The sequence below is a fragment of the Haematobia irritans genome, chromosome 1, assembly GCF_050003625.1.
Source record: "Haematobia irritans isolate KBUSLIRL chromosome 1, ASM5000362v1, whole genome shotgun sequence".
NCBI lineage: Eukaryota > Metazoa > Arthropoda > Insecta > Diptera > Muscidae > Haematobia > Haematobia irritans.
Genome location: NC_134397.1, coordinates 117,132,338 through 117,152,762, shown reverse-complemented (window position 1 = coordinate 117,152,762; position 20,425 = coordinate 117,132,338). Strand labels below are relative to the sequence as shown.

General features: G+C 31.9%; 1 protein-coding gene across 2 annotated transcripts in view; it reads left to right on the top strand.

The window, feature by feature from the left end:
- Positions 1-20,425, top strand: part of abd-A (abdominal A) — a 68,120-nt gene that overhangs the window by 2,779 nt on the left and 44,916 nt on the right. The window contains exons 2-3 of one of the 2 annotated variants that reach the window (XM_075291473.1): positions 474-709; positions 17,517-17,564. In XM_075291473.1, the coding sequence (XP_075147588.1) occupies positions 474-709; positions 17,517-17,564 (284 nt within the window). Of the gene's footprint in view, positions 1-470; positions 710-17,516; positions 17,565-20,425 lie in introns of both variants that reach the window. The other variant, XM_075291471.1, reaches the window with a different exon arrangement.

Genomic DNA, 20,425 nt, shown 5'->3' with positions numbered 1-20,425 from the left:
GTCATAAAAATTAGAGCACGCATGCAGTGAGTGATGCTAGTGAAGTTAAGTTAACACCAGGACATAATGGGGGGATTTTGGTTTTAGCGGGAGATTAAGAGCAATGTAAACAAACCACATGCCTTAAGGATTCTCGGGAGATTAGCTTTATATTCATAATTTCAAGTAGCAAAAGTGGCCAAAACTAATGATAAGTAGGCCACTATTCGTTAATCCATGAAAGAAATTCACCAAGGCCTTCATGGTCTTTTGAATTTGCATATTAGGTACCTTATGGGAAGAGTCAGTAACTAGTGGCTGTTTAGAAAAGGTGGAAAGTGGCTACACCCTAAGATTAGCATTTTACACACAATTTACTTTAGAAAAGTCAAGGTTAATCGGGGTTTAAATTTCATCGTAACTAATCCCTAAAATATTGTGCCAACAATTTGCTAATTTATTTGCTGTTTTGTTTTTCTCTCTTTGCTCAGCAGGTACTCGGACAGTGTCATGAACAGCTATCAATCGATGAGCGTACCTGCCTCTGCCTCAGCCAGTTTTGCACAATTCTATCAGCATGCAGCAGCAGCATCAGCCGCTTCAGCCGGAGCCATAGGCGTTGATTCGCTTGGAAATGCCTGTACACAACCATCATCGGGTGTTGTGCCCACCGGCGGTGCCGGTCAAAGTATTGCAGATTTACCGCGATATCCCTGGATGACATTAACAGGTGAGTTGTAATTTCCAAATAATGAAAATAAAATGGCACGTTGTTGAAACCCTTGAAAGGTTTCATTGTCAGAAAGTATTTTTTTAGATATTTCTTCGACATCTTTGTTTTAGATGTAAATAAATTGTCTCACGATATCTTCACAAGAATTTTCGTTGTATTAATGAAAGTGTTTCATTATATCAATGAAAAATTTAGTTGGTTCAATTATGACTAAAATTTCATTGTGTATAGGCTTATGGGATTGCTGCAGCCCAGGTGTCTGGATAGAATTTTCCAAATTCTCTCAATATTCAACATTCAAGTTGAAGAATCGGTACAATCTGAATCGGTACTGGTGAAGTCCAGAGCGAATGCTTCATAACGTGAGGTGTATCGATTGATATAAAATCGGTGAAAAACAACATGCCCAGTTCCAAAGAATTAAACTAATAATTTTAGTATTGATACCAAGCCAAAAAGCGAAGAATTGAAGCAGTTTTAAATTTAAAATTTGCGCACTTTATACAGCACAATTTTTTCGTTTGCTCCATCATGTGGTATAAAAATCTTTTTCAAATTCAACCTCGTCTTCAAGTACAAATTATGTAATATTTCAAGAAAAACAAGTATAAACGGCCGTAAGTTCGGCCAGGCCGAATCTTATGTACCCTCCACCATGGATTGCGTAGAAACTTCTACGAAAGACTGTCATCCACAATCGAATTACTTGGGTTGTGGTATCTTAAATCGTTTTCTAAATTGTGAGTTAGTCCATACGTGGTATACATTAAACAAAAAAAAGTATGTGTAGGTAAGTCTACAAATAGTTACGAATTGATATGGACTTTTGCACGGTATGTAGGGAGCCAGAATTGAAACATGGGGGTCATATAAGCGATATACAATTATTGATATGGACCAATTTTTGTGTGATTGGGGATCTTATTTATCTGAGGGCTATATATAACTATAGACCGATAGGCATGGTTGTTAACGGATGAAATTTGCTCCTCCAAGAGGCTCCAAAACCAAATCTCGGGATCGGTTTATATGGGGGCTATATATGATTATGGACCACTTATGACATGGTTGTTAAATATCATATACTACCACCACGTACAAAATTTCAACCAGATCGGATGAATTTTGCTTCTCCAAAAGGCTCCGGAGGTCAAATCTGGGGATCGGTTTATATGGGCGCTATATATAATTATGGACTGATATGGACCAATTCCTGCATGGTTGTTGGATACCATATACTTACATCACGTACCAAATTTCAACCGAATCGGATGAATTTTTCTCTTCCAAGGGGCTCCGGAGGTCAAACCTGGGGATTGGTTTATATGGGGGCTATATATAATCATGAACCGATTTCGACCAATTTTTGCATGGGAGTTTGAGGCCATATATTAACACCACGTACCAAATTTCAACTGAATCAGATGAATTTTGTCTTCCAAGAGGCTCCGGAGGTTAAATCTGGTGATCGGTTTATATGGGGGCTATATATAATTATGGACCGATGTGGACCAATTTTTGCACGGTTGTTCGAGACCATAGGCTAACACCATGTACCAAATTTCAGCCGGATCGGATGAAATTTGCTTCTCTTAGAGGCCTCGCAATCCAAATCGGGGGATCGGTTTATATGGGGGCTATATATAATTATGGACCGATGTGGACCAATTTCTGCATGGTTGTTAGAAACCATATACTAACACCATGTACCAAATTTCGTATCGGATGAAATTTGCTCCTCTTAGAGGCCTCGCAAGCCAAATCGGGGGATCGGTTTATATGGGGGCTATATATAATTATGGACCGATGTGGACCAATGTTTGCATGGTTGTTAGAGACCATATACTAACACCATGTACCAAATTTCAGCCGGATCGGATGAAATTTGCTTCTCTTAGAGACCTCGCAAGCCAAATCGGGGGATCGGTTTATATGGGGGCTATATATAATTATGGACCAATGTGGACCAATTTTTGCATGGTTGTTAGAGACCATATACTAACACCATGAACCAAATTTCAGCCGGATCGGATGAAATTTGCTTCTCTTAGAGGCCTAGCAAGCCAAAATTGGGGGTCCGTTTATATGGGGGCTATACGTAAAAGTGGACCGATATGGCCCAGTTGCAATACCATCCGACCTACATCAATAACAACTACTGGTGCCAAGTTTCAAGTCGATAGCTTGTTTCGTTCGGAAGTTAGCGTGATTTCAACAGACGGACGGACGGACGGACATGCTCATATCGACTCAGAATTTCACCTCGACCCAGAATATATATACTTTATGGGGTCTTAGAGCAATATTTCGATGTGTTACAAACGGAATGACAAAGTTAATATACCCCCCATCCTATGGTGGAGGGTATAAAAACATATTTAAAATAACGTCTTGAAAGACATCTCCTATTTTGAATACATTTTAGCTGCTTAAACAAATATCCAATATGAGAATAATTTAAATAATAAAGAAGAATTGTTTCCAAATTTTTAGGACAAATTAACCTCAGCTCGAGAGAATTTTTTTAATGTATAGATACCCATTTTAAAATAGAATCTCTTAACTCTAAGGACAAAATGCCTTCATATAAAAGCTTATTGACTTGGGGTTAAGGAAAAAACTTTATATCAGAGAAAGTTGTCGTCTATGCTAAGTGAAATTACCATTCGTGACGTTAGGACGAAGCATTTTTGTGTTCAAGACAAAATATTTTATTTTTCGTGCCGATCCAAACAAATTCATTATCGTAACTCGTACTATGAAACGTAGTTTAATAGAAAAATCATTACAATAATGAACATTTTCATTGCAGTTATGAAATTGTTTCCTTGGCTCACTTTTAATGACAAATTTTTGTTCATGAATGTACAGTGATAAACATAAATATTGGCACACCAAACATAAATATTGGCACAACACATGTTAAAAGTGATATGAAGCTATTTCAAATAAAAAAATTAATCCGGATTGTAACTGCATTCAGCATCTTGATCATTTGTTATTTTAGGTTAGGTTAGGTTATGTGGCAGCCCGATGCATCAGGCTCACTTAGACTATTCAGTCCATTGTGATACCACAGTGGTGAACTTCTCTCTTATCACTGAGTGCTGCCCGATTCCATGTTAAGCTCAATGACAAGGGACCTCCTTTTTATAGCCGAGTCCGAACGGCGTTCCACCTTGCAGTGAAATCACTTAGAGAAGTTTTGAAACCCTCAGAAATGTCACCAGCATTATTGAGGTGGGATAATCCACCGCTGAAAAACTTTTTGGTGTTCGGTCGTAGCAGGACTCGAACCCACGACCTTGTGTATGCAAGGCGGGCATGCTAACCATTGCACCACGGTGGCTCCCATTTGTTATTTTGGCATTTTTTTTTTGTTTTTAAAATTTTTTAGATTATAAAAAATTTAAAAAGCAAAATTTTTGTTGGTACATTTAGTACCGGAATATTGCGAACAACAAATATATGGACAAACAGACGGACACTAAGTGCTAAGCCGACCCAGGAAGTGATTCTGAGTCGATCGGTATATATTTTATGGCGCCTAAAATTAATATTTCTGGTAGGCACATTTTTTGCAGATACTCTGTGGTTTAGGGTATAATGAAGTGCTGTGCCAATATTTATGTGTGGCATATATAATCGCATGTATTTATAATCGTACACACAGTGTAGACTCACATTTCTTCACATTTTGATCACCATATGGTTCAAACCATTTCAACTAAATCTCCTATAAATGTCAACTAATTTGATAACGTCCTAAGACCCCTAACATTAGTGACTATGAACAATTGCACATTCCTAATGTTGACATATTAAAGGCCCATAAATATTACAATATTATCCAACGATTTCTTATGAAAATTGTATTGGAATCCGGATTATCAATTCATTGATGTATTAAAGAAAAATACTTGGAAATAATGACAAAAAGCAAAAACTCATTCCCCACGAAGATTTATTTACCAATTGATTGCATTGACAATTTCCAAATGAACAATTCCAATATCTCACATAAATACCCAGCTCATGTGAAGTTCATCAATATTGTCCTAGGTTTAACTGAGGAGGTGTTCGTTCGTTCAATGGTATTCTTGAAATTATATAAATAAATATACAAAAAAAAAATAGAAAAAAGGCACAAGACAGATATTTTTATTAAAAAAAATCTAAAAGAAAAAAATCAAACATCTATAAACATCAGCTACAACAATAGCAGCTAACATCAAATGAGTGGATATAGTTCTAACTAAAAAGAGAAGTCAAGTCATTGAACGAATTATGGGCTGACAATGCAGCAACAACAACAACGATAGTCAGCGATACCACTGGCAACGTAACGCAACGCAGCCATACCGGCATCAACAAAACATTGTCGCCCACCAAAAACGTTTTAAAAAAAGTGAACAAAAATATTATTTTGTTCTGTTCTGTTTTTTTTTTCTTTCTCTTCTCCTATTCATATCAAATTTGAATTTCCAGACACGCAGCGTTTAGTTTAGTATATGGGGCTTGTTGTTGTTGTTTTTTGGCATAACAAATACTCTTAGGTTTTTTTATATTATATTTAGGTGAATTTGTTGTTGCCGGATTTCTTTTCAAAGCAATGCTCTCGCATCGTCAGCTACTGCTACATATTGGGGCATTCTTATACCTTTGGTTTGGTTTAGCGTTTGTGTTTTCTTCGGGTTCGTTTTTTACTTTTCTTTTTGTTTAGTATGAGATTTTATTTAACCTCAGACAAGAATGCGTTGTGCTTATTTGACTCTATGATAGATATCTGAAGGTAAAATATAACGCCTTCACATACAAATCTCTCTCAGTAATACCTATGGATAACACATCACACAAAGACGACGACGAAGAAGAAGAAGACAACGAATTCGTTGCCAAGAAGAAGACCGCACCTCTTTGAAGACCAAGTCAAGACGACGACGATGATGACAACAACGACTAAAGCACTAACAACAAAGACGACGATGATATTGATGACGAAGCCTTTTGAAATAATGATGATGATAATGATGGCGATCATCATTGTACCATGAAGAGAAATGAAGGCGCGCAACGACAAAACCAACAAAAAAGTCACTGAGTTTTATCCAGAGGGCGTATGTGCTTGTGTGTGTGTGTGAAGGTGTATGTATATAATTTTGAATTTAAATTTAGTGTAACACATTGTGAATAAATCTTTTTTAGTATTTTCATTGCTTAAATCTTGCGTTTGTTTTTGTTATAATTAGAACTGAGGTGTAGTAGGGTTGCCAAAGTTTAAAAAATATCATAAAGGCGACGTTGTTATTATGTCGAAAAGATAATGGAGGTTTATTTACGGAAATTTTAAAACCAATATTCAAGATAAGGGCCGGAATAGTTTTCATACAATATTGCTCAAGAATACCATCGTACCATCGACACTGGAAAAATGCGAAAAATAAATTAAATAGCCCCTAAATAATGGAAACTCTTCAAAGTTGCCTAAACGTTCGTTTTAAGAGTAATTATTTGTTCCAATAGTCTACACAAAGTTGTTTCCGGGTTTATGTGGGTCTATAATCAGATATAGTTCTCTTATGAGCGAATCCCCTAACGAACTATAAACAATATGTCTATATCTATATATCGAACACTTCCCAAAATAGGACAACTTTCGTGAGACGTTTGCTATATTATCACATTACAATTAAACTCTAATAAGTGGACACCTCCCAAATAAGAACAAAATTTAGGCAACTATGAGTGTCCTATTTTGAGCGGTTTCACTGTAAAATATTATATATTTTTTGCGTCAATCATGTAGTTAATAAATTTTTAATTGAATTTACATCTATCACGTCGTCAATTAAAAACATAATTTATAAAAGTATGATTTTGTTTCGGAATTTCAGGGTCGTAATTAATTTTTTATATTTTTTGAATTTAATAATCTTTTAAATAAAACTAATACTGGTGATATGAATTTCTGAGTATAAAACGATACCTGGAATTGATTTTTTTTTTTAACATTTTAAAGTTTTTTTTTCGGATATAGCATTTATTTGGCCTCCTTAACTTTTATATTTGATTTCGTGAGTTCTCTGAATCATATCATTCATGTGATCCACTGGAAATTCTATAGGTGATGACAAAAAATAGATCATCAAGTCCATAATAAATTATTGTTCATTATCTGAAATACTCCAAAAATTGTGGACCCAACTATTGACAAATTTCCAATGAATTTCAAAAATTTCCAAAATTATTCAATCTTTTGAATTCAAAAAAAAAAAAACTGAACTCATGAAGTCAAGATTCAACATTAGGGAGCCAACGTGGTGCAATGGTTAGCATGCCCGCCTTGCATACACAAGGTCGTGGGTTCGATTCCTGCTTCGACCGAACACCAAAAAGTTTTTCAGCGGTGGATTAGCCCACCTCAGTAATGCTGGTGACATTTCTGAGGGTTTCAAAGCTTATCTAAGTGGTTTCAGTGCAATTTGGAACGCCGTTTGGACTCGGCTATAAAAAGGAGGTCCCTTGTCATTGAGCTTGAACATGGAATCGGGCAGCACTCAGTGATAAGAGAGAAGTTCACCAATGTGGTATCACAATGGACTAAATAGTCTAAGTGAGCCTGATAAATCGGGCCACCTAACCTAACATTAGTATCGTATAACCATCAGTGATATACAATAATTCGCCCAGACAATTTGTTCAAATTTTTCTACACTCTAGAATAGTATAGACTAAAAATTGTAATTCTCTAATTTTCATATACCATTTTTTTACATCAACTGAAAATGCTATCATATATGGCTAATAACCAATTCAACCCCTGTTTTACAACCCTATATTACATTTGGTATTATAAAGGGAAAACCCATGGTTATATATTTTACCTGGGAACCATGATGATAAAAAGCCATGTTTATGAAAATCAACACCATATATAAATTAAGAAATAACAATTTTAGATGTTCTGGGAGTGAACATATCTATACTAGGTGCACTCACGATCGAAATTATTTATAACAAATACAAAGATGGTGAAAAACTCAATTTAATAAATTAATCAATTTAATTAAATTAATATATTATTTCCTCACATTTAAGAATGATCTATAACAGCTCGAAACAAAAGTTGCACACAACAAAATAATACTAAAATTGATAATATTATTATTGTTAGTAAAGAGCAAAAAGTATTGTGTCGTCAATATCAATTCATCTAGATGAATTATTCACCAAATAAGTATCTCCCTTGGAAGTAAGTTCTCTATTGTAGAAACGGCTCGTTGGATTAGCACACCTGTATCTAATCATTGACTTATTTAATGTTTTTCATCACATATTTAAGTATAGATTATTAATTTATAAGAGCTTCTGTGTTTGTTTTTTTTATAAAATAAATAGAAAAAGGCGGTACAAAATTAAAGTATTATATTTTAATACGAATGCAATAATGAAGTTTATTAATTTTTTAATATTTAATGAAGGGAACTGCACGCATTATCGAGTCCAATAGAAGTCAAGAAAAGAAACACTTATTTATATTACGTACTCCTGAATTTATCAATATTAACAACATGGGGAAAAACTATTTTCGTACATGCATAAAAAATGTTTCCTTCGAATAAAATTCTCTATTTAGCAAAACGTAGCGCACATTAATACCAAAATCATCCCGGGTATACATCGATTGTTACCAATTATCCTCTTATCTTCAATTTCATGAATTCAATGCAATCAATTACAACACTAGAATACTATACAGATTTTTCTAGACCGTATAAGAAAATTATTAAACTCAAAACATGAATTAATTCATCATTATTATTCTTTTTAGATTAAATTTAAATAAATTTTAATCACCAAATGATTGAAAATTGTTTGTCAAATTTAAAATTCTAGACTTGTTATTTATTTAGGTATTGATTTTATTTTTTTTTATATTTGAATGTATTCATGTACAGCTTCAATATTGTTTATATTTCAAAGTATTTTCTTAATAGCAATACGTCAGTCTACTTAAAAATTTAAAGTTTATAAAAATATTTTAAGTATGTGTTAATTCGATTTTATATTTTACTCGACATAGCGCATAATTCCCTAAAAACCCCATAGACATGCACCTTCATATTGATGCTGAGACTTATGTTCTGTATTTTCCCCATTGTATTTATAATCACATGAGAAATGTTTAACATAATTTATCTATGTGTATACAAAATATATAGGCTAACTAAGATGAAATCTTTGATATCTTCTCCTTCAAAATTTCATCATTTTTGTCGAAATCATGGTTTATAAACAATTAATGGTCCATTTATTTTGTTTATAATGGTTGAGGAAATATTTTCAAAAGTGTTTTATTTCATTGATGCGCACAAAACAAAAGAGAAACAAATACTTATTGTGATGAATAATATGTGAATCTTTAGAGAATTTCAATGCCATAAGCCCCTGGTTTAGAAATAATCCAGATGATGAACTCCTGTGGCTAAGTAGAAAATAAAATGGATTTTCACAAACATTTATAAACCAAAGAATTTGATTAAAGTTTTTTTCTTCTTGGTATAAAAAGAAGACGTCCTTAAATAAATAAATAAATATTTCATAGATAAATTTAACCACCGACTGGTTAATTTGTTTTCTTAACTTAATTCTTTTTTTAATTGTGAGAAAATTTTCAACACAAAAATATACGAATATTTAAGCGATTTGCAAAAAATCTCATTTTCGATACTCAGCTATATGATGGAGAATTAATGGCTTAATAAATTTCTACTAGGGATTATATCTGTCATTTGTTTCTTTCGATACCATAAAATAATTAATATTTTTTGTCATTTTCTTTAATAAATTTTGTAAATTTGTAATATAAAAATTGTTAACAATATAGAAAGGGTAATAAAATGGGAAATCCGCTTTATAATTAATCGAAATAATCTCGAAAGGTCTATAGTGGTGACCTTTAAATTGATCTTATCAATCTTTGATATTTTTGGAATATGCCCAAATCCGCTATTCTAATTTTAATATTAGCCAAAAGCGGCAAAATTTTTGGCAAACAAAACCACTCACTTTCTGTATGAGGGTGAAATAATAGCTGAATATATTTCCAACAGGGATTGTATCTGTCATTTGTTTCTTTCGATACGATAAAATATTTAATATTTTTGACATTTTCATTATTGAAATCTTGACAATTTAGAAAGGGGGCTAAAATGGGATATCTTACTCGACATTTTGATTTAGGTTTTTTTTTAATTCCACTTTTAATGTTGGAATATGGTGAATAGCTTTTTCATATTGGCTACACAGATTTATTTTGTTTTAGTATGGGTATAAAGTAGTGATGGGCATTGCAGTTCAATGAAGTGATCACTCACTTCAGCTCTTTTCCGGTCAGTGAACTAGTTCGGTCAGTTAGTTCACTAGTTCATTGTCGGCCAGTGAGGGGTTCGTTTCCAGTTCTTTTCTGGTCCATTTCAAATTCATAATAAATTACAAGTATATTGCGTTGTTTTATTCATCCCACAAAAATAAATACGAAAATAATCCCGAATAATTTATGTGCAACAAAAAACGATATGAGTTTAAGGACTGAAAACTATGACAATGCCAAGGAGAGCAAAAATAACTGAGCCAACAAGCAGCTTAGCTAGCTGAACTGACATGGTGAACGAAAGAGAACGATTGATGGGAACTAGTTCAGTCCGTTCATTTCAGTGATCCGTTCCCTTGAACTAGTTCGTTCGCGAACTACCCAACTCTAGTATAAAATTCAATGCTTACTACAGCAGAAGTACTATTATCCAAAAAAATAATAAGAATGAAATAAAGCGAAGTTAATATGGTAAAAATTTGTCGCCAATGATTTGTTTCGTTCAATTTGGTTGATTTTTTTAATGAGAAAAAGAATTTCGTCAATAGTAGGTAAAAATCTAAAAATTTCGACAAATGTTCGTTAACAACGCGAAAAATGGAATAACATTTAATTCAATTTTCGCGCAAGGTAGTTCACATTTTTCTATGTAGATTCAGGTAGTCAATTAATATAGTAAATAGGGCTGCAATATCGATACACTCCAGAAAGCCCCTATAGACTACAGCATTAATTAATATAATCTATCTTTGATTTGTATACCACAGAAACGGGGCTTTATCTTACAAACAAATAACATTTTTCATTAGCCCTGCCCACCTGACAATGTTCACTTATATTCCAATATAATAAATTCTAATAAAGTTTGTCCTAAATTAATTTTTTTTCTACATTGCCCATAAATATTTTTGCTAGTTGTACATGTAAAATTAATTATTGAAAATCCGTATTTAAATGGCAATTCAAATCAATAAAAGTTACTTGCAAATTCAATGTACATTTTAAATATTTATGAATATTCTACGTTCACTACCAACAATTATCCAATATGATTTTCATAAAAAATGCCCACACTTAAAACCGTTTTGGATCAGAGTTTAGTTTATACGAAATACAACTTGTTGGCAATGTAAAATAAATTATCAGTGATTAATAAACAATCAACAACTTCATTTCTAAGCGAATGAAGAAATAACAGTGTATCTCATAAATTTTAATTAGTTGCATTAAATGCAATGAAAAACAAAGTAATTTACACAGCACTATAAAAGTTGAGCAATAATTAATGGATGATTGGCATAGTGGAACTTTGTACACCCTTTTGTAGGATTTTGAGTAGAGGTAGTTTATTGGATGGTGATATAAAAAGTATTAATAGCTAAAAAATAAAACTTAGGATATACAAGTATTATTGGATTATAGAATTTACAAGCCTTAACTCACAGATTTCTTATAGATTGTGGCGAATTGGGGAATAAGGATAGAGGATAGCCTATAGTAAAAATTTTAACATTTGCCTCTATTTGGTTTATACAATGCAGTCGTAATGAACTGATTTCTTAAAAAACTTCGAGGTCATTCCGATTGAGGAATCTCCAAAACGTGTAATCGGAACGCATCAAGCGCTTCTTCAAATGTCGAAAAACGTTGACCTCTAATTTCATTTTTTGACGTACGGGAATAGAAAGAAGCCATTCGGTGCCAAGTCAGGACTATATAGCGAATGACCCATAAAATCGATGTTGTGCGTGCTCAAAAATTCAGCTGTTTGAGCCGATGTGTGAGAGCTCGCATTGTCGTGGAGAAGAGTGATCCATCTTCGGCGTTTGGTTTTCCAGATTTCTTGGAAGACACAACAAATGACGATCATTTGCTTCATTTGTATGTCAAAACGTTCTGAGTACGTATTACCTCAAAAAATGCCAAACTTTACTAAAGAGCTGATAGTTGGTCGATTGCAACACTATTGTTGTCCAAGCTCGAAATATAAAAGACAACTCTCGTATAAACAAACTTCTCCCGAACCACATAATATAAAAAATCCTATAACATTAGTCATATTTGAGCATTTGTAAAAATTTTGGCAGCTTCAATAAGATTCGATCTATCAGTTAACGTGGAATCTCTGACCACACAACATTATCTCAGTTAATGTAAATTTACTTAAATGCATGCGGTAGTTCTTCGATTATTTTTTTTCATTAACAACATTTGTGTCCATCCATTAGACCACCATGATGTTTAAGTTCCTGGTTACCAAGTATTTTATCTAATGGCTTTTAACTATTTCACATCGTTCATTTAGCCATTCTAAAGTTAAAGTCATATACTTAAGAAATATGACAATCTCCAATGGCCAGTGCTATGATGTGCAAAGCTTTGATAGTTAATTTAAATTATTGCAAATATCCATCCATGTATCTGTTGAAGAACCCAGATTGCGGAGAGAAGAGTCCGAGCAACAACATGGGCATGACATATGAATTTGTTATTTAAAATTCAATTAGAATGTCAACTGAGACAACTACGACCAGCAATTGTAAATGAAAAATTCCGTCAGTGGAAAAGCCTAAAGTATTCAAGAAGCTTGGCATATTGACATCTCACCAGAGAGCTACTACAGAACGTTGAAGCTCTATGATAGAAACTTAAAGATAACATCATAAGAGTAGAGTCACACAAATAGAAACTTTCAATTCATGGTGACATGAGAGAATATTTTCGTTATTCTTTTCTTTGGGTGAATTTTGTTCTCAAGTCTGGTGTATAGAGGTTCTTTGAAGGGGTGTGAACAGTATCCATAATATCAACAAATGCATAAATATTAAATATGTGTATGTCTCTTTTTTTTCTTTTTGCATATTTTCACAATGTGAAATTGTCAACAAGCTCATTCGAATGCCACAGTTATTTGCAATATCTACAATGCATATAGAGATGACAATCAGTAAATTGTTGGTTGGAGATTTTTATTTTTTGTATGCGTATAAGACAGACAGACAGTTTGACTACTGGAAGGGAAATGAAAATGTCTTATAATATTATTAAAAAATAATGTTTGAACTTTGCCAATACTCCTAGCTAGGATACCCCAATCGATATAATGAGTACAAGTTCTTTTAATATATTAAAATAAATTAAATAAAAACATCATAAGACAAATATAATTAAAATATTAAATCAATATTTAATTTAAAAATATAATTCAATTATATTAATTAATATAAGTGAAAAATAATTTTCTATTTTTATGTTACCCTGATATCAATGCAGACTCGATTAAATGTCCAAAAATGACCATTTTAACCATAGAAAAATGTATTCTTACTATTTTTGGTAATCATACGAACATTATCTTTATTCCCACGTTAAGTTCATAAAATGACTGAGACATTCTTAAAAAAATGATAATTTCATAGGGCAAATATTTTTAATAATGAGTTGGAATTATCATTTGTTAAAATACGGACATTTTCCTGTCCATTCACTATTGAATATTAAATGTGCACAAAAATATTTAATACCATCTATGAAGAAGATTTTTTTTAAAATTCGAAATGAATATATTAAAAAGTTTTTCCTTCAAAGAATATAAAACAAACAACATTAAATACCTTTCTGATTCACTCTATGGAATTAGACAAGGATTCTAATGAATTTTAATATTTTGCTCACATAAAACATTGACTTAAAAAAAAAATCTATCGAGACATTCATGTGCAAGAACCATTTACCATTACCATTCAAATGGAAATGCAGGGTTTTCTTTCTTTCTCATCACCTTCCACATGACTTGCTGAATATTCAAAAAGTCCATATTTCCTCCCACAACCTCCAACTACCAAAACACTACAAGACCATGAATGGTAAAAATATCTTCCTGAAGTTCCCGAAGAACAAACCCATCCGGGCGGAAACAGACAATGATGCATACAAATATTCGCAACAGACTGAGTTAAGCGAAAGTTTTGCACAGTTTTTTTTTTGTCTTAATTATCTGTAAAATGCTTTCATAGCAGTGAACATAAGCAAAGGGAGAAAAAATCCAAGAGTACTAACAATTCTCTGTCACATTCACAGACATTGGGCACCATGAAATGGATATATGGCTTGTTTGGTGCATTTCTCTGGGTTTGTGGTGGTTTCCGAGAATACACCAAGGCACGTGTGTAGAAAAAAACTAAAGGAGTAGAGAAGTAGTGGCATAACTATGGAATAAAAAAGACAGAGACGTTGTAATTCTGTGAAAAGGGCTCCATTTAAAAAGGAAACAACCACATTTTATGTTTTTCCATAATGCTTGATCTTCTTACATTAAAGTGAGAGTTTTAATTCGCACACATGAAAGAAATTTCATTTTTCTTTTAGTGTTGTCTTATCCTAATTATAGATTGCTTGTGTATTCTTAATATCAATTGGAAATTTGGAAAAACCAAATCGTTGATAATTTTGCCTTTTTATACAACGCATACTTAAAGCTGACATTCTCAATTTTCTCAGTGTTTATTGTATACCAGAAACCCAACAATTACCAACTGCATCATGTGTATCACGTTGCCATTCTCTCGCTCCCTCTCACTCTCTCTCTCTGTTTTGAAAATTTCAGCAATACCCTGAATATCTGCATAGCTTACCGGTTTAGTTTTGTAACGAAAAAGAAGTTACGAATTTTAGCACAACAACCCTAGGAAGAAAGTGTTGGATGTAACTAACAATCCAATCTGGACATCGCACCCAGTCAACCAACCAAACTATCGACTAGCTTATGTGTATGGTCCTGGACTGTGTATCGCCAGAATGCAGTCAATGCGATAAAGCACATAAATTTCCTGACTAGCACAATGACAGGCGCAAACTCTATCCTATGTTGCATTTGCCTGGGAAGTAGACATGGGAAATCTCTCTTTACCCCAATACCGAAAACTGATAGTATTGCCTGGCAGAATGTCATGAACGAAGTAATGACAGCAACATAAGAATTTGTGTGTATTTTAATTAAAAAATACACTCACACAAACGCACACATTCACATATACATATGAACCCAGTAGAATAACAACAATGAAAAAAGCGCGCCAATCTCACAGACATCTTTACACATATATGCACAGTGAGTTGTGTAATGAGGTGGATCGATTTTTTGGCAATCCTTTGACAGAGTTGCAAGTCGACTTTTCGTTTTTATTCTAATTTTGCAATATAGATATTTCGCAATTTTAAAAATTAAAACTTTTGAGTTTTTCGATTATTGAAACGTGGACATTTGACATCACCAGATTTTTTTTTTTGAGTTTTCGGGATGAATGAGTTTTCGGGAAAAAATTTACTTCGACCGGCAAAATTTCCCCCATGGTTGCTCTTCATTGAATACCAGAACAACAATTAGGTCATGCAAAAGCTGTATCCAGTAATAATGTTACTGTTAATCATCTTTAATTGTCAATTTTCGATGTAAACTTTCATTTCGATCCACCCTTATTTACACTGATGAACAGCAAACATACTAACGTAGAGATACCCCAGATTCAAAAGAAAAAACCTTTGAGTAAATAAAGTGATTTCGGTGGATTTGATGACAAGTTCAGAATTCTTTTCATGTTCACGCCATAGCTTGCTGTTACTGTTTTTTTCTACTCGTTTGTATGTCTGTCCAATGCGATTTTTGACTTAATCTTTAGCTGTAATTATTTGAAGGGACCACCAAGATGGAACATTATTTTAGAGAAAAAATTTAACTTTTGACATTTTCCTTATGGTTGTCTATCGTTATAGACGCAAATTTTACATTTAACCTTCATTCATTATATTTGCATTAAGTCTTTTTTGTGGGATTCGTATAACATGGAAGTCCATTGTCAGTATCTCTATCAGAGCGGTAATAATATTATTGACTATTTTTCTTCATAAATGTTAAATGTTATAAAGACACAATAAATTACAATAAATTAATTTTGCTTCTTGCAGTCTATAGGGCTTTGCACAAATAAATTTGACAAGCATTCTTTTCCTCTGTTGGTTAAGCTACACTTGTAGTTTAGTCAATGCATGGTTTTAAGCTGAAATCAAAAACAACAACAATGATTAAAGAAAAACAAAAACCAACAATAACAAAACAAAACGAATGAAAAATATATCAATTTAAATTAAATTGAATAAAATTATATACAATAAAAAATAAATTAAATCAAATTGTATTAAATTAAATAACATTAAATTAAATAAAAAAATAATATAAATTAAATTGAATTGTTATTTCATTATTATTACACATTTTAAAATTAAGTAAAATGTAATATATGTAAATAATTTAAAGTAAATAAATCCAAAAACAAAAATAACAACAATAAAATTAAAGAATATAACACAATTCATTTAAGGTACTAGGAAACAATTATTTAATAAATTAATTTAATTTTAATTATTTTAAATGACATTAAACTAAATTACAAAAACTAATATCAAGTTAAATTAAATTAAATAAATGTATATTAAATTAAAAACAAATAAATTAAATTGCATATAAGTATATTTCGTCGTAAAAACCTAAGTTAAAAGAAGTAAAAGTAATTTCTATGACAAACAAAAACAAACCAAATTAAAACAAATTAATTTGAATTAAATTTAATAACATTAAACTAAATACAAAATAAATTACATTAAATCAAATAAAGTTAAATTAAATAACATTAAATTAAAATAAATTAAATTACAAATTGAATTGTTATTTTATTATTACTACACATTTTTTAAGTTTAATAAAAATAATTAAAAGTAAATAAATCTAGAAACAAAAAAAAACATATTATAACACAATTCAATTAAGATACAAAAAACGTGGTTCAAAACTTAATTTTCAATACAGGGTTTAAATAGAATTTTTGGAAATATAATATAAAAAATAATATATAAAAAAGAAAATATAAATAAATAAATGATAATAATTTGCAACACCATTTAGTATTTATCTTTTACAACAACAAATAAAAAATTAATATAAAGAAACTCAATGAACTATTGAGTTATCCATATGAACATTATAAGAAGAAGAGATTTACAATTAAATTAGATAAATTAATAATATAAAAATATTGACTAATTGAACCTAAATTAAAAAAAAAACTTGACTTTCCTATTAATAATAAACTTTAAAATATTTTCAATGCCTTTTAATATCTCAGACTAAACCATCATAGGACGTATACAATTAAAATTTTAAGTGCCTCTTGTTGTTTTGGTATTTTTTTGCAACCTTGAATGTTAGACCGCCACCATTCTCATCCCATATGGAATTCCTAAGGATTCCTAAGAAATATATTCTCACTCCCTTGAAGAGTTAAACCATCATTACTAAGTTAGTTAATGACTTTATAATGAAGCATATCGAAAACCAGAAATTTTTACTAATAATTTTTCATATTTGTATTCTTACAGATTGGATGGGAAGTCCTTTCGAACGTGTCGTATGTGGAGATTTTAATGGTAAGTACATAAAGAAAATTTTTATTTAACTCATTGGCAAAAAGTTAATGGTTGTCATGACATTGAAGAACAGTTAAAAATCCATTAAACAGGATATGACATCAGCGTGGAATATGATGATGGTAAAATGACTAAATAAATAAATGGTCAAAAGAGTTAAAGCAAGGACAAAAAGGCAAGGATTTGTGTTTTTCAAATTTCAAGGACACTATCGATATATATAAAAGTGTATACAGTATACCCATCTAATAACCATGGTTATGGGTTGAGGGCATATTGTAAGGACTTTATTTTTTAGTGGTTTATTTTTTTTTTTTTCAAATGCCAGCAATGACCTTGAAATCGTTAGTTAAAATATGCGGCATCTAGAGAAAACAGCAGGTATATTTTCTTATGCCTGTCTAGGAAAAACACTTTCCCTTATTCGCATACCACGTTTCCCTTCCTACAATTGTTTCCTAGTGCAGATGGCCAATGAACCCTTTTCCAACTGGGTGCTGGGCGTTGTATAGGAACATATTGATTTTTATTTTGTTTTCTGGTTTTGTCTACTCTTTTAGCTACGGGGTTAATAAAAGAATCATATATCTAACCATTGTCGCAATTTTCGTTCATGGTTTGGCCCTTTGTTTTATGATTTTCTAAATTGACTACAATTGTAAAGGATGTATGAAATTGAATCCTTTTATTGTTTTGGGCTGCAGACGAAACGAAACATTCATTGTTCATTTTTGGTTACTTCAAGCATGTAGCAAATCATATTCATAATTTTCTGAATGTCCTTTAGGTTTGGACATTTTTGAAACAATTGACCGTAACCATATACCTGAGATTCTGTTCAGCCATTGGCTTTCAGCTAGTTTATTTTTAGTCGTTAATTCGATTATTTGTGATTTTTCTTCGCAATATTTGTTCTACTATATTTCAATGCAAATACTTTGTAGAATATCCGACACTATGATATATGATCTACATTGAGCTTCTCATTCACTTTGTACACAACAGAAAGTTTATTTTTCTATAGATTTTCATTTTTGTTTATTGTACTTGATATGTCTTGATTGCTTACGCCATTTATTTTCATGTTAAACAATGCTATTAGAATGGATAATTAACGCAATTAACAACAAATATACAATTAACAACAACAGTGATAGTCGAAAATAGGTATACAAAACTAAAAGGAAAATAAGAAAATTATATAGTTTCTCCAATCGTCTGATTCACATATACGGGAAAGATGGGATTTTCTGAAATGTTTTGAGCAAGCAGAATCAACAGGACAATCACTGCAAAATATATCAAAATTTTTGCTCGGGCACCTCACTGAAAGAGTCTTCAATAAAATTAATCCAAGTTTACTAAATTAGGCATTTCAAATAAAATACAGGGACTTATAACATATGTAATCTGTAATCAAAATATATATCACCATATAGTTACTATTGGACTTGAAAATATGTAAAAGATCTTCTCCTCAAGACTGAGTTTTATCACCTAAGCTTGGTAATACTGATAAAAACGGGATCTTTGCTCTACTTAGAAGTAGAAAGGTTATTACAAATATACAGTACACAGAAATAGGGTGAAACGAATCATAAAACAAGCCCACAGGATGACTGGGAAGTAGGACAGAGAGCATTTTAGGTGCAAATTCGAAACTATTTTCATTCGCATAAGTTTCCCACCATTTAATTGACCTCTTTAAACGAAATTGAAAATCACCTTGGTGAATGCTCAAAATACCTTGACTGACCTCAATCGAAAAAATATTTAAGGTTTTGCTCGGGCGCCGTATTGAAACAGTCTTGAGTAACCTTAAATTTGTGTTTATCTATTCACTCATTTTAAACATAAAATATTGATCATAAAATAGATATTCTAAAGAAAATACATATTTAGAACTTTCCTAGCAAGGAAAGTATACCGAAGAATAGACATGCGGTATTAAAAAGTTCAAATACCCTTAGGCATACGTCAAAGGAAAATAAACAAATCAACTTTGAAATATCAAACTTTGCAGCGTAGTAGTATTCAATATTTTAATGTAATTGCTATAATAATACCCAGTGGAGGAGAACAACATTCAAAATTTGAGCTCTTGGTCAACATGTCTCTTAGGCACGTACTGGAATGGACCAAACAAAAAGGGAAAAAATCTCATTGCTCACACCCTAGAAAAAGGACTAATCATGATTATTCGTCTCTAATATGTATGGAGGGAGTTTGAATCTTTTGAGTGAAATAAAAACAAATCGTAATATTCTTATGTTACAATACCAACACGACAGAAGAAAATATGCCCAGTGGATCTTTGATTTTTCAGATTTATTTATTGCATAGAAGTATTTTGATGATGACTTCTGGCTTTTGGTTTAGCTGGATGATTGCCTTTTCACTGTGTTTTTTTCATTTTGCTTCCGATGGCCCATAATTCCCAAATGGCAAATGCACTCTATTCGTGTCCATACGTTCCTTTGGAATTCATTGCAGTGGTCATATTACAACATTTTGTGGCGCTGTTGATTTGTATTACACTACTTGTTACACTAGTCTCCGTCCACCAGAAATAGGTTTCATTTTTCACAGGCGGTTGCATCTTCAACAGCAAATAAGGAAGCTATTTGGTAGGAAAATGCCAGAATAATTGCATGGAGTTTTAGTTCCGTTTATGGCATATGTTAGACGAAGGAATATGATCGATAGTGGAGAGTGAAAAAGAATTTCTAAACACAGTTTGACCATTTTAAATGATGGTCCAAATACAAATGAAACTGATGTAATTAAAAAAATGCTAAACGAGCTTAGGATCTTAATAGTTAAATCTCACAGTTATGTTTAAAATTAATAACATAATTAAA